The sequence below is a fragment of the Callionymus lyra genome, chromosome 17 (genome assembly GCF_982586985.1).
Source record: "Callionymus lyra chromosome 17, fCalLyr1.hap1.1, whole genome shotgun sequence".
NCBI lineage: Eukaryota > Metazoa > Chordata > Actinopteri > Syngnathiformes > Callionymidae > Callionymus > Callionymus lyra.
In genome coordinates, this window is record NC_141834.1 from 1,613,173 (window position 1) to 1,629,462 (window position 16,290).

At 34.1% G+C, this 16,290-nt stretch overlaps 1 protein-coding gene across 2 annotated transcripts; it reads right to left on the reverse strand.

The window, feature by feature from the left end:
* Window positions 1-1,243: 1,243 nt before the first annotated feature.
* Window positions 1,244-10,066, reverse strand: LOC148061621 (pituitary tumor-transforming gene 1 protein-interacting protein). Of its 2 annotated transcripts, none has more exons than XM_087812857.1 (7): window positions 9,843-10,066; window positions 9,677-9,723; window positions 9,196-9,304; window positions 5,054-5,162; window positions 4,270-4,335; window positions 2,102-2,148; window positions 1,244-1,897 (listed from the first exon to the last, which is right to left on the reverse strand). In XM_087812857.1, the coding sequence occupies exons 1-7, from the start codon at window positions 9,961-9,963 to the stop codon at window positions 1,848-1,850; spliced, it is 549 nt and encodes a 182-aa protein (XP_087668983.1). In that variant the 5' UTR covers window positions 9,964-10,066; the 3' UTR covers window positions 1,244-1,847. The 2 variants fall into 2 exon arrangements, with proteins under 2 accessions (XP_087668983.1, XP_087668982.1); XM_087812856.1 differs by having other exon boundaries at window positions 4,270-4,338; window positions 9,843-10,062.
* Window positions 10,067-16,290: the final 6,224 nt, after the last annotated feature.

Genomic DNA, 16,290 nt, shown 5'->3' on the forward strand with positions numbered 1-16,290 from the left:
CTTTTTCTTTTCATCATGATACCTGGAGTGGCGTTATGTAATATTATGCATGGAGCTTAGACAAGCTTTGAGCTAAACCATTTGTTTATTAAAAAAAAACTGATGACACATTTCATCTTGGTAAGACATGCTGCTGTATGTGTCGTCAATGGAGACAGGCTAGTAAACCAGAATATAGACGACTTAATAAATCAAGAAACTGAGTTTCATAACCCAGATAATATATTCTGGAATATTGAATGAATAATGAAACAGTACCTAAAAGAGTGTTTATTTCAAGTTGTAAAACTGCACTGGAAATATTGTCGAGAATTCTTTCAGGCTGACGCAGAGTTCAGTTGTTGATGATTCTGAATGTTATTTCCGAGCAACAGCTGAGACTTGGGAGGTGTAAACAGGCGGGACAGCAGTCCTTCTGGGCCACATGCGCGTTATTCATCAACAATCCATGGTTGGTTCTCTCTTGAACATTATGAAGTGGATCAACACATTGTTTGGGTTTCTGTAGAACACAGCTCACTTGGAAAAAAACAAAAAAAAGTGCAACTAGATGAAGAGCGTAAAACCATGCTAAACGACAACATGCTAGCGTAAAATTGCTCCATTGACTTTGATGGTAAAATGAGTACAAAATATAAACTTTGAGGAGAATAATTAAACCAGACTCGTTGGGCAATGAGAGGGGGTAGAATAAAAAAAACAAAAACCTTTTGGTTATTGGACCAGCCTCTCAACATCTAAGACAACGGGATGATAACGTGATTATTGTACTATTAGTTTTTTAATACTTTTATTTCCTTCCTTGTTTGAAACAGAGATCAATACCATGCTTTTTTTGCTAGTATAAACTATAATATCTTGCTTAAGGAATCTTGAAAAAAAATTGAAATCATTTTCTTAAAATTAAAAATCTTTTTAACTTAAACTTAAACTTTTTTGGGGAAAGACTCGACGAAAAGGGGTCCTTATATCAGTGGGTCCACCTCAGTAGATTTCCAGAAGGTCTCTCTCTCTGTTGAGCGGCCCCACATGTGCTGCTATCCATCCTATCTCTGAGAACTGAGCTGTTCTGCAACGGGAGCTCATTTTGACAGCTTGCATCTGTGATTTTGTATTTTCAGTCTCTACCTAGAGATTAGAGGTGATGATGAGCATGATCACGTTTATCAGGCGTGAGGAAGAGCCTTGGAAAGATACTCGTCTGTACTCATAGGACAAAGTCATCCTTAATAAAGCAATTAAGACAGATATGAAAACAATTTATTTTTCATTGTGGAGTGAATAGAACACAATTTGAACTATACAAATATTTTTCAAACATCACATTCTAAATATAACTCTTTTTTTTTTTTCTTAAAGCATTTACAAGAAAATGTGGGAGACCCAGTTAAAACCAGTAAAACAAAGATTATGAAGCTAAAATAGTAAAGCCAGTGCAAATTATATTGTCTATAATAAAAGTTACACATGTCTTTGAAGAACAGTGACATTCAAGTCATGTGACATAGGTGATGAGCTAAAAATACATATCGTTTCAGATGTCCTGAAGTATGTCAAACACTTGTGGGAAGCGACTTATCTAAGGAACAAGATCATTTTTTATCTTCTTAATGTGAAAACATTCTGTATTTGGATGTATAGTTGACAATATATTATTATAGCATGTTAACGGTTAATTTTGAAGAAAAAAATGACACTTTTAGTAAAACTAGTTAAAAAAATATTAGGTGATCAAGAGAAAAGTAAAAACTAGATCAAAATTGTGTATCTGAAATCATAAAATTAATGACCACCATGTGATTTTCAGGTGATGTGAATAAGGCATTTCAGGGAGATGGGACTGAAGCTCACTCGTTCTCGAACTTGCTGTATGGATGTTCGGCATCTCCCATCAGACCTGCACACAGGACCAGTTTGAATAGCATTTTAATAATCACAGAAGACCGATGCGAAGAATACACTGTACACGTCTCGACCAACTGAAAATGACAGAGAAATTAAGAATAAGACAAAGCTTGTTTTTGGTTCGATGAAAACCTTGTCTGGACAAGCTGTAAATATCGCGGAATGGTGGAACGACAAATATTCAAATACAACTCACCATACTTCCTTCGGATATCATCGTGTCGAGCCATTCGCTCAGATTTACTGAAAAACAAACATACAGGTTTGTTAAAATGATGTTCAAAGTGAGTCATATTCTAGAATTCATTTCGGAAGAAAGTTTGAAGACATACAAATCATACAATATAATTATATCACAATCATTGTAGTACTATATTTTTAATAGAAAATAAAAATTATACTGATTTTTATTAAGTTTCATTCTTGCATTAGACATAGCAGATAATGTACCGCGTAAGACCAACTAACACCGCTTCTCGAAGACTCCACCACACGGAAAACGATGCTGCCCTCTTCTGGTTAACTATGCACTACACGACACTGACCCATTTGTCGTTTGCTTTAGACTTCTTTCCTTATCTTGTGTTTGAATCGTTTTGAAAACAAGGTTTAAATAAAGGGTTGAGATGACCTATGATCCGCTGATATTATTTTCATACTGAAAATATATGTAAATTACACCCAATAGCTAAACCAATAATTTAACCAACACCAATCATTATGTCAAAACACACATGATTATACATTAAAAAGATAATTGAACATGTTACTAGTTACAGCTAGTTTCACGTTAATTAGATCTAAACTATACCAAATTCACAAGGCGCTGTCGTTGTCACATGTCCTCGAACATTACCTGTTTACTGTATTGCCAGCATTGTTTAACAGTCTCATTTGCTCTCATGTTTACGACTGTCTTTGTTTTTCTGTCAAGTCGTCAACGTGAACTAACCGGTTTTTAACTGTAGCTGGTCAATATGATCTCAATTTTGACACGCTTTTAACTGATCACGCCGATAAATTTGAAGTTGAGTAAATGAAAATATCAATAATAATTTATATTTCATTTACATGTTTTCGGGGTTGAAACTGACCCACAATACAATACTTTTTTTTTTTAATGTATTCACTGATGATCCACATATTATTTGAGCTAAACTAAAGCTAAAAAATAAAAATGGTATGTACCTGCAGCATTTCCAACAAAAAAGGTTGGAGCTGCTCTGTGGAGACAAAGTGACTCAGATGTTCCTGCCACCACTCGCTTTTTAAACAATTCTGTTGGATCATGTTATTGTGGTTGTTTCACCAATTTATGTCCTTGTACATCATTTGATGACTGCAGTGACACAATTTCTTACAGCATATTGCATCAGTTTTCACAGCAAAGCAGCTTCCTCCACCTTCACTTGCACATCCTGCTTTCATTCTTTGCTCCCGTCTAACAGCATTTATTATACAAATGCAGTTCTGTCATTGTCTTTTAAACCCACATCAGCATCTTCAACTCCCTGTCTACATTTTGATTTGCTTCACCGACCAATCAAATTAATTCAGCCGTGCCTTTATCTTATTATAGTATTTTTTTTGTGCAGAATGCAGGAACAGTAACTTATTAAAAAAGTCTTTACCCTTAAAGCAGTTCATACGCAACATCAACAACTTCAAAATCCAGACTCTTGACAGGCACCCTTAAATAAAATGCATTATTATAATAACAATTGTCAGATCCACAATTCAGGTCTGTAACTAAACAAAAGTATGTCATGTCTCTCAGAAAAGTGAATAGGTCTAGTCAAAAGATACATATTTGCTCTGGAGATGTTCTAGATTCTTCTTAGACACAAGGTTTCAAAACACATGGGATTCAATGGTTAATAGTCTTGATTAATATAACAGCAAATACCTACAACTATGACTTGTGTTGACTCATTTACAAATAAACTTCCATGTGATTTCTAATATTATATATAAGATATATTATACTTTATAATATACATGTATGCATTTGTCAAACACACATTAATGTGACCATGTGTTGTAAAAGTCCTGTGACAGACCCTCATACATCTCTGGTGCTCCGTCCTGCAGCAACCTTGCTATGGTTATAACAGTTCTGAGTTAGTCAACAACAATGTTTTCTCAACCAACTGCACTCTCGCAAATCTTGGTACAAGTTAAGCTCAGAGCTCTAGACCTTTAATGCAAAGAGATAGCTCAAATATTTTATTCTGATAAGGACATACGTTACAATTTACATTCTTTCAATGCAATAATTAGAATGAAAAGCATAGGATTACAAAACAGATATTAGTTTGATTGGAAAATAGAAAGAAACCACGGATGAGAGCATCATGTTCTTACCGTTCATCAGCACGGTACCTCATTTCATCTCTCCTCCGGGCATAGTACTCCTCGTCATAGTCAGGTCTTCTGCCAAAGATAGAAATTGTCTCAGGGTTGTATTTTAATTAATTCCTAATACATTTATAACATCATCTGTTTAGCTCAGTCAGATAATGCTTCGGCACATTTGTCTTTTGGAGTCGCAAGTTCGAACCCCTGAGCCTCATGTACAAACTTATTATTATCCTTTTTCATCAGAATCTACCGATTTTCTGGTGGAACTTTTAGAGCTGCATTTATGTTGAATTTGCAAGGCTTCACATTTTTTTTATATTGAATTTAAAAGGCTTTACATTTTTTTCTATATTAAATTGAAAATAATACAAATTGAAAAATATTAAATCATTGAAATTAAAATATATCAAATTCAACCTTTAATATTTGAAATATTAAATTCAACCATTTTATTTTCTGATGGCACTGATATACTTCCATACATAACATCTGTTCAAATATCTACTAAAACTGGTTCTATACACTTTAGTTGTTTATAAATCACATCATTCATTGATTTATATGATAATATATTTTATTAAAGGGTCAAACAAATGAGATTGGATACACTGATGGAATGGGCAGAGAAAAAAAAACTACCAAAAATAATCTTGACCTTGATCATATTAGAGGTAAAAATTATACCAGTATTGTGTTAATTTCTAGGTTAATTTTGTTGAATTCATTTTCAGAATTTTTTTTTTTTTTTAAACGCACAGTTGAGAGCATCCAAAAATTCTAGATTTACCTTGACTGACGCTTCCTACAGCAGCAGCAGTAGCAGCAGCACACGATGAAGCTCAGGATGATGAGGCCGCCCACGACCCCCAACGTGATGACCAGGGCCTCAAAATTCACTGCAGGACAGAAGATTTTACTCTGGGTACTCACTGCTGAATAGTCGTTCCCAATAAAACGAATAGTCTTCATTTCATTGCTTGAGTCATTACATACAAAATTGTTGAGCTAGTTATCAAATTCTGTCAAGCAACTTTTATACCTTCCTTTATCATTTTTTCCTGGAAATGTCTCCTAAATTGAACAATTGCTCTCTGGTGGACTTCAGCTTTCACTCGCGAGGAGGTGTGTGAAGTATTAGTTGTAACCAATGACAAGCCACTGGTCCACAGTCACTCAGTGATGAATCCCACGAACCCTCGAGCAGCACATAGTGTGTACCATTTCTACAATTCTGTGGCACAGAAATGGAAGGTCGGCATCATGGAGGAGGATTGAGGATGTGGGGAGGAAGGGGAATGGGAAAAAAAAGGGGAAGAGGGAGAAGAGGCCAAATACATAGGCAGATTACTAATGAAATTAGGGCTACAATGGACCATGTTGTCAATCACAGCCTCACAATGGGCTGAGGCTGGTTGGAGGATGCAACCAAATGTTGGAAGAACCACCGTGAACTCAATCATTCGAATAGTGTATAGCGCAGTCTTGAGCATTTTCAGGTAGTGTCACCGAGTTCTGACCTTTTTTTTGCATTGGAAAAAACTGAGACAATAAACTGTCATAATGAGAACAGGACAAAGCCATTTGACTATCTTGTTCATAAACGATGAGGTTGAAAGACTTTTGAAGACACTGGCAGTTTCATTGACATGAATACTTGCTTTTGAGGAATAGACACTAGGTTTTGCAGTTTGCTCTAATTGTTTTGAGAAATGCACTAACTGCTGTACAAATGTTAATAGTGATGTGAGAAAAGCACAAAAGCGACTGAGAAAAACTGTAAGTAAGTAAGTAATGGTTAATTTTAGAGCGCCTTTCTAGACCAGGGTCACAAAGAACTTCAACAATCACAAACAATACACAGTTAAAAAAAATAATTAAAAGATCAAGACACATAAGACAGACACGTCCAGAAAGTCAGGTGAATTAAATACCCTAAATTGTTTGTTAGTTACCACGCAAAGAAAATAAGAAGTAGAAAATGAATGAATACTTAACTTAAAATATGAGAATGTTGGAGTTTAAACCTATAATATCACTGCCAATGATGGCTCCATCAAGTCACCATAAAAGAAGAGTGAGATGTTTTCATGGGATGGAAAACGAGTCAAAAATGCAAGTTAAAAATAAATGCTACCTCCACAAATGGGGATTATTCAAATCCTAATTTATATTTTTTTATAAGATTCGGTTGCCCGTCATACTGTAAATATTGTAATAAGAAAAGTATTTAAACAATGCAAGCAATTTTATTTTCAAACAAACAGACTCAAGATATGATCATAGGGGCTCAGGTTGAAGAGCAACTATGTGTGTTAAATGTCTCTTAAACTGAACTTTGACTTCTATCGTACTTTATCAGTATGTGTCTGTTTGTACCAAACTCTAATTTAATAAAGATATTTACATTACAAAATGCGATAAGCCCCGCCCACTAGAGATTAAATCTCGTCATCTTTTTCAGAACTTAAACGTCTTCAACCTGTTTCTGCAGTAGCAGGGGTAGAGAATGCACCTGAAATCTACCAAGATAAAATGACCTACATCGCTTGCAAATTTAAAAAATACATTTCTCTGACTTTGGGTCAAAAGAATAAAGCAAAAGAGTTATGCAAATGGTTAGGAGTGCAAAATACACTATTTGGCTTTCAAATGTAGTTGTTAGGAGAAAGGTTTGCTCAAACAACAAGAATCAACGTTTCTCTTGTCAAGAATGTACAGAATGTGTATATAATGTTGTGACTGTCATCTGATGCTAATGCAGTATTTATATAACGAAACAGATAAATGTTTGTCGACACTTAAATCAAACAAGTGACAATCATCTCTAATGTTTTGTCAAATAACTGTTGTTAGTTGTTATATATAGAGTTCTACGATTGCCAAAATGATTCAAATATTAGTGAACACAACCACAGACATCTACAATAATTCTTTACCATCTCTAAGGCTGACATATATTTGCTTACACTTTCTGACTGAATCTTGCTGTAAAATCAATTTTAAATCTGCTTATACAGTATATACTGGAGTAAAACAATAAAATAAAGCTTGCATCTACTGTACACAGACTGCAGTGCAAATACAGTGATCATGATCTTTCACTACTTTAAAAAAAAAGTTTGCTTCTCGATGAGATAATTTCATTTTAACAAATTAAATATATTCAATATTACTTGAAATGCACTTTTTGCATGCATGCATACATATCCTATATTGGACTTTAATCTTTGGGAGAATATTTATAGTACTCCAGCTGGTTTTATCTGCATCAATTCATTGGCAACATATTGTTGTAGTAGTCATTATTAAGATAGTAAGAATTGTAATAATTGACTACTTATGTAAGTAACTGGGTGTTGTATTTGATAAAGACATGTCTCTTGTTCAGAACTGCATAAAAGTGAGAGTTGATTCAGAACTCTGCAGCGAGAATTCTGACCGGCTCAAGTAGAAGAACTCACATTTCTCTGATCCTTAAAACTCTTCACTGCCTTCCAGTTTCTTTCAGGATCAACTTTAAAATTCTGGTTCTTACTTTCAGAGCTATTCATGGTCAGACTCCTCCTTACATCACTGATGTCTGTCTTTGGTTTGCTCCCAGAGTATGCAGTGTTTAATTCAAACTCTAAGAGAGAAGGTCCGCTTTGTTATTGGAATGATGGAATACTTGGATTAAACTTGTCCATGTTCAATTGTCTAAAACCTTCTTTAACCCAACTTCCCTAATTTACAGCCTTGACTCTTTGTCTAAAAACATAGCTCATTCGACCATAAATCTTGGCATCCTATTTCACTCCTAACCTTTATTTGATCCTCACTCATATGTGCCCACTCATTCCTTCATCTTCAAAGATCATTTGTGAAATTGAACCCAAATCATGGAAAGAAAGCTATACATTATACTAAATACTAAACTCTTTGTTTGTTATTTATTATGTTTATACAACACTTTCTGAACAGTTTCCGGAATGTAAACGATATTAAATAAAGTCTATACTGCCATATAACAATGGCAGTAAAGTAAAATGAAAAATCAATTGATGAAACTACTAGCTAGCAAAAATAATTGATATAGAATTCCTAAACAATTCAATTTTTGTTCCTTTTAAAAAGTGAAAAAAACGTTTGGATTGAAACGGTAAAACAAAAAAAAAAAAGATATTGGAAACAGTAGCGATCAAACACAAGGGTCCATTTTCAGTAGTCATTTTGTTTGCTAAAGCGATCCTCCCTCAACAGTACATAGCCCACAGCCATTGAGACTAACCTCTGGTATACTGTATGCACTAGCTCAGACTCTACTGCAACACATATAGTTCTATAGATTGTAATATGGTTTTCTGACAAAGTAAACTATATTTTACTACACCACTAAACTGAAAACAAGGGGTGTGGCGACATCTGTAAACTACAATCGATGCTAATAAGTGGCAGGCGTAAGAAGGTGTTGATGGACTCCCTTGTGATTAAAATAGTAAACAACAACGTCTGAAACTTTGCATATTTACGTCACTAATAATCTTTTCTGTACATACATTTTGAAAAACTTTCACAGATCATGATTGCATTGATTATGAGGGCCAAATACGGCCTCTATTACATGTTTAAAATTATATACAATATATTGTACAGCCGAAGACAAGTTTTTGTCTTCAATATAACATTGGCTGAACTTCATTTATTTATTTTGAATCCTCTGATCTTGATGTAGCTCAAGTTTTTCTAGTTTTGTCTCCATAGAAGCAGCGTTAGAACCTAATATTCTATCTTGGATAATGGCCTCAAAACATACTTAGTCAAATATCCATTGCAGTCATACGAGTTGGACATAAACTAGAGTCAAATGTATAATGTTTTTCCAATTTCACGGTGTCTTACATTATAAGTCATATATACATAAAGCAGTAGGAACTAAGTGGTTTTACTCACGCCAACACACTCCCCAGCGAGCATCAGACAACTTGCAGACAGAAGCTGGAGGAAGAAGCCAGCTCACTGGGTAGTCGGTGCAGTTGTTGGTGGTCATGCACCAGAGACACTGAAATACAATCAAAACATATACCTCAAAACAAACAACAACAAATATGAAACGACAATAATTAACTTATACTTCTTTCTAACCCATCTTTTTTATGCATTCATGTTCAAAAACTCCTGGAAGATCTACAGTAAATTAATTCTGATACTAAAATAATAATACTAGGGTTTTTTAATTTGTTGAAAAAATATCCCTTCCCATCCATCAATTCTTCTTCTTCATGTTGTCAAGTAGACCTCAGGGAGGACTAATATAAAGTTTAAATTCGATCAAACTGATTGTGTAGTCGTTTTGAATGCCACTACTGTAGTTACTGCATAAGGCCTGTGTGGCATTAAATGAAGGTGCCAACCGCCTGGTAGCTGCAAGTACCTTCGGGTTTGGAACACAAGTGTCACAATTCCTGAAGCTTGAGCATTCTAAAGAAGAAAAACAACAAATAAGTTAACATTTGACGATAACAACTGTGCAGATATTAAATTCAAATACGTCATTTGCCCCCGTTATAGCTTGTCTTGCTCTGGAAAACGAAACTTACCCGCTGTAGCTGGTTCTGTAGTTTGACTTTCTACTCCATTAATACAGATAAAAAACAGGAGGACGGCGAGACCAAAAAAAATATTTCTCAAACATTTTCTCTCCTTCATCAACGTTGACATATTTAAAACAAAGTCTCAACAGCTGCGAGGTCTTGTGGTGGAGACACGACAGGTTCTTAAATGCTGTTTACACTGACGCACCGAGCATGTCACTTCCTGGTTTGATGGGGTGCGCTCGTTCAATATCACGAGGACAGCAGGTTGAGGCGGGGGCTGTTTTTCACTCATTATTATTATTATTATTATTTTATAAACAGCAAGTTTACATATACATCTTAAAGTCAAACATGATGGCAACATCATAAAGGTGAAACCCGGTAAACAACAATATAAAGGACATCAAAGTAGACACAATTACAAAAATGAAAAAAAAAAAAAATTAAAATTGTACTCAAAATATACATAAACTTATATTAAACAAAACTACTACTGGGTTAGGTGCAAGCATGGTAGGTCTCAAATACATATTGTGTTGTTTTGGACTGTTTTAGTGTTTCGAAATATTGTTAAGTAAATTTAGATAAGGAGATATGAAACTTTCCCTTAAAAAAATAGTTTTCTGGTAATACATGTTCTTCATGTCAGTCGATTATAACCTGTAATTATACTGTTAATAGAATAAAAAATATCTTGCCAAAACAACAAAATGCAGGGGAAAGCCAGAAGAGGTGTGAGGAAGTAAGTAGGTAATAGTTATTCACAAATAAAAAGGTCTTAAGATGTATCTTGACTCCATCAAACACACACCTTACACCTGGATCACTGATGTAAGGAGGAGCCTGACCATGAATAGCTCTGAAGGTAAAAACCATAATTTTAAAGTTGATCCTGAAACACTTCATCAAATTGCCTCAAATAGAAAAAAATAGCTTGATGAGGTAGTGATGTCTCTCAGAAATAAACTATAAACTGAATGAATGAATTGAACAATACTACCTAAAAAAGTGTTCATCAAATAACCCTCATTTATTATTGTTTGATGTTTATACAACATGCAGATCCTGTGAAATACACTCACTATTTTAGCATATTCACTAGATGAAATAGAGTTATCCTTGATATTAATCGCTGTCTGTAACTTATGTATTTGCATTTTCAAAACCTCAACAACAATTAAAACTCATATATTAAAAAAATAGTTAAAACCAACGTCCGATTAGTAACTTCACTTTAAAGGCAAAGACAATGTTCGGGCTTATCATTTTATGTTAATATTTACCTTGTTTATATGGCACTTATATCATTGAGCGTGATCTTATCACCGTCTTACAAGTATAACATAGTGTCCTTTTTGTTGGTGAATGTCACATCAAATAAACAGATTTGAATTTAACTAATGTTAAAAATTTAAAGACATTTTTGGAATGTTCTCAAGTAACTGTTATTTTTTGTCATCTTTTTGTATTATACCTTATTTTAGTAACTTTCATTTAATTTACTTTGTACTACAGGATGCACTGCTAATAGAACAATCAAAAGTCAACTGGAAAAGACAATTCCATGTCCATTGAGAAAGTTACTGCTATCATTCAAATTCTTCTTTATTCCGACCCCTTTCAACCTTGAATTAAAATTCAAGAGCTGTACCATTGAAATGACACACAAGCACTATTTTTTTATGAATCTGAATTAATTATACTAACCAAGCCTGATCTTTTCTCTGAAAGCAGCTGGAATTTAAAAAAAAAGTTGTCCAACTAAAAGGACTATTTTCGATCAACAAAATAAGTTATAGAAAGAATCCTGTTCAGATGCTCTCCTTGTTCTGCATCTACCATCAGATTACCCCTTTTCTCCTGCAAAATATGAATTATTAATTTATTTCAATCTCATTTAACATCACCATATCTTTTGTTTGACCATAATCATGTAATATTTTAGATTTAAAAGTGGCAAATCATATGAATAGCTCATTTAATTTTAACCTTATAATGAATTGATGATTTTTTTGGTTTTGCTGTATCTGTTTTCATTGATGTCCATGTTGTGTTGTTGTTTTTGTGATTGAATATGTTGTGTTTATTTGTTTTTCTGATATTATTATGTTGTGAAATATGTCAATGTAATTGTTTTGATATTGTTTTAAGACTTTTTTCCTGTTTATTATTTTGTGTATGTTGTCTGTTTGTTAGTTGAGTTAATGTTCGCCAGCAGGAAGTGAGTAAACATTTTGCAATGATCTAATTATAATGCTTTTAGACCAATAATGATCTGGAAAGAGGCTAAGGACCATCTGGACTGAGGATTGGATTTTTATTCGTAAAATCGAAAGCATTCAGGGTGGAGAGCAGTGGTTCTGCTCAGTAGTCAACTAAATGATAAATTACAAATGTTACTTTCGATTTTAAATGGTTTGCTTTACAATTTTAGAGTTCACTAGGCCTTAGAAACAAGAAAAATCTCTTTAAATAGTTAAACATACTTAAATAACAGAATACCATTAATTAGTTTCATTATTATCTTTGTCCCCATTTACCCCCTGTGTAGATCTCACGTTAAATGTTCTTAATCTTATATTTATCATTCTCCATTTATTAAAGATAAATACAAAGAATTACCCACAATATCCATGTTCATGCTACGACTGTAGTATCAACGTCCAACACTAGAGTTCGCTAAAATACAAGCTTTAAATTGCAGTCCAGCCATGCAATCGGAGAGTTCTTCAATATAGCATCAGAAGTCTTGGAGAAGAAAGGAGATACTGCAAAGATTAACATGAATCCCAGTTTTATCAGAATTCATGGAACGATTTCTTGTGTCTGCGCAAATTGTGCTAATTCAGTTATTATAATTGAACATACTCTTTTATTTAGGTGCCTCAGAATGGCTGCCTTGGTGCTTGATTCTGTTTTTCTAGTGTTTATTATGTGTGTTATCTTATTTCCTTTAATTCTGTACTGACCGATAACCACAAAAAATGTATATGTTGTGTTTACAACACTGGCAATAAAAGTTTCTAATTCTGATTTCATTGTAAAAGTATTTATCACAAAACCCCAAAAGTCTGGCCTCTAAATATGAGGACACTGCTCCATGAAGCATTCCACGAGGTTTGTCCACATGTGAATGTTGCCTGCCTTGTCCATAATTATACCAATTAATAATCATATTTATGCATTTCTTGCCTACACTTAGCTAAATTATAATGTCACATGATTAATGTCACAGTTTAATCAAGCAAACCGTCGCAGAATTAAAGCGAGATATAAAGCACAGACTCTTCATTCATTATAACATCAAAACAAGATGAAATGGACCACATTGTTACATCACAGTCCTTTTGTTGCAAATGTTTCATGACCCCTTCTTCTTTCCTTCAAACTTGAGAAAAGCTTTACATAATTTCTAACTTCTGTGTTACGACCCCCTGCCTTGACACTTTATCTTGTAGCTCTTCCTGTTTACTGTGATCGCTGCTTCCACTGAGTCTTGAGGGTCTTTGCTATCATCTCATCACCCTCTCCTTGTAAGACGGCTGTTTGGAAAACATCCCATGCAAGGCTGGTGTGAACATTTTGCAATCTTTCATTTCATTATGGAGAAATTTATGGATGGTGGTTCACATTTAGATCTATGTATTAACATTTAGTCACTTTTCTCAATTGTAGAGCTTTTTCGGAAACTAAACAAGTTCATTTGAAACGTTGCAGCTCAGTGGTGCAAACCATTATCTTCTTTGAACCACATTTACTACACAATCTGTAAGTAGTAGATCATTTTTCCTTAATTACTTTGTCCCACAAGTGTTCTTACGTTATTGAGAATAATTCTGAAGTTTTTTAAAGTCTCTCTGTGGAAGCAAACTTGGCGTTGCCGATACCATATAGTGTGTGTGGTCTGACCATACAATGGTAAAAACTCCATCCATAAAAAGTCCATCTTTTGGTTATTAAGTAATTAGTGATTTATTAACAGTAATCGATCCTTAATTAAATTTGAAAATGGTGTGACGGAATATTCTTTCATTAACTACCCTGCCTTTTATGTTTGACAATATATAGCAACTATGAATACAACACTCTTTTATTTTCAACTTCATTCTCCCAAATCATTCACACAGTCTTGAGAATAACATGCTTATTTTTTTGTAATGTACTGCTTACGTTTTAATACTAATGAGATACTGTAGATATCAACCTGATTTCATTAAACTAATTGCTGGTTTGTAAACACATTTTAAACTGAATTCAAATTAATAATTGCAAGGCCCGAGGATTGTACTGCCATCTGTCATTTGCTGGCCAGATATTTAAACTGATTATACTCTAATCGTGCTGTTAAGACAATGAAAAATGTATGTGTCTCTTCCCATTCCTAAATAAAAACTGTTTGCGCCCTTGTTTTCAATTCATTAAATGTGACTCTCTTCAAAAACCTTGGACACTGTTGAATCCAAATCTGTTATTGGCCAATATCGGTACACTGTGGTGGTCTGTATAAAGCCTTACATTAAGCATCCAATAGATTAGCCTCATTTTATAATAATTAACAAGGAGTTTAAAACTTGGCTGCGGCTCTTTTGTCCCACGTCAGAGCAACTTGAGACAACACAAGGGATACCTCAAATAGATTTGTTTTCGAGACTCCGGGTCACCTCGACCCTAAGGGTTAAGTGAGCCTTACCTTATATATATATGTATAGGCATAAATGCTATCCTTGTTGTAAAGCTTAAAGAACACAATCGTTTAATTGAATTCATTAACAAGCTAAAGATTTTGATGAAAATACTTTGATTGAATATTACAGAACACTCTAATAATTTAAAATACTTATATATATATATATATATTTCCACCATTCCGTTTCTCTCACCACAGATTCTATATTCTTTGGGTGAGTAATGTTCCGTTCACCATTCGTTTTATGAATGAGCGCTCATTGTTTTTCTCAATATAACAGCATGAAATGAATAGTTTTAATATTAGCTTCTCCTCGATTCTCTTGTTAATATGAACATTTAACTACAACATTCTGATCTGAAATATAGTGCAATGAATTCAGTATCTGATCTCAACACTAGAGTTCACTAAACAACAATTATTTACTGTATCTGCAGTTCAGCGATGGCCATGGCAAGTTATAATAATAGCGTCATAGCTGTAAGAGGGCGAACAAGAGTTTCAAAAAGATAAATCAAAGGAGTGTCGACCAATGCTGGAGCCAGCAAGGATGATGGGATGCTCGCTCACAGCCCAAATAGTGCCCGATCAGTCATTGTAATTGAAGATACACTTTCTTACTCTTTGTTGGTAGAAACATTTTTGTTTGAATTTTGATTTATTGTTAATATTTAAGATATACAATTCATAACTATCCTATCAGACGATAAATATCAAATTGGATCCCTAACAGATGAGCTGCTGTAGTTTAGGAGGCTAGTTGAGAGTTAGATAAGGTTCGACATTGCATGTCATGGACTTAGACTCAGCAGGTTCGAGAGCGAATATTCATCATCAAACAATCAGGTGAAACGTAAATGGTTTGAAATGAAACTGAGGACAAATGAACAGACAAAAGAAAGAGTTCAGTCACAGGGGGAGTGATCTCACATTCCAAATATCACCTGCTGACGAGATCATTGCTCCCATTATTGAGGAATCCTCTTTGTCAGGAAATAAACCTGACCATTGTTTACATATTTTGATATTTTAGCCTATTAATAGTCTACATTCTTAAATAAATAAATAAAGATTCATCATGTAGAAAGAATGTGTAACTATTGAGTCGATTTAAATAATCTAATTTAACTAAATGTGATATATATTTTTTTTTTATGTTCAAGAATTTATTTTCCAAAGCATCCGAAATGTTTATATAACAAACCACAATATTTAATAAAAAACGATTTGGCTTCAAGGGCATTGGTTTGTCTTTAAAAGTGCCAGGACAAAAGCAGGAGGCAGAAAACCAAGAAATTTGATCATTAAGTGGAGACGGTTTTCATCCCGTAATGATTGATTGATATTCCTTTATTTTCCCCTCAGTAATATGATCTCCTGCTCTCTGAGGATTATATCACTATAAGTGTTTATGAGTTCTTAAATCCATAGAGATACGTCAATATGTGATTAACTTTTTGAAGTTGAAGAAGTTACAAAGAAAGTTTTCCGAAGGAAGGAAGAAACACAAGCATCGACTAAACCATTATAACCACCGCTATGTGCTGCCAGCCTACCTGCTGCGAAATTTCACCATTTATATAAGACAAGTAGAGCTACTTGATATAGTGTAATTTATCACTTACCACTGTCTTGTTTCTTCCTATCCTTTTTTCTTCTTTCTTTTCTGGCTTCCCGATGCATAATTGCGCTTTAGAGGCATGTTCTGGCAATGACAAGGAAGCCTCACTTTGAAGTGTCTAAAGTCTGTTGTCTGCTCTTGTT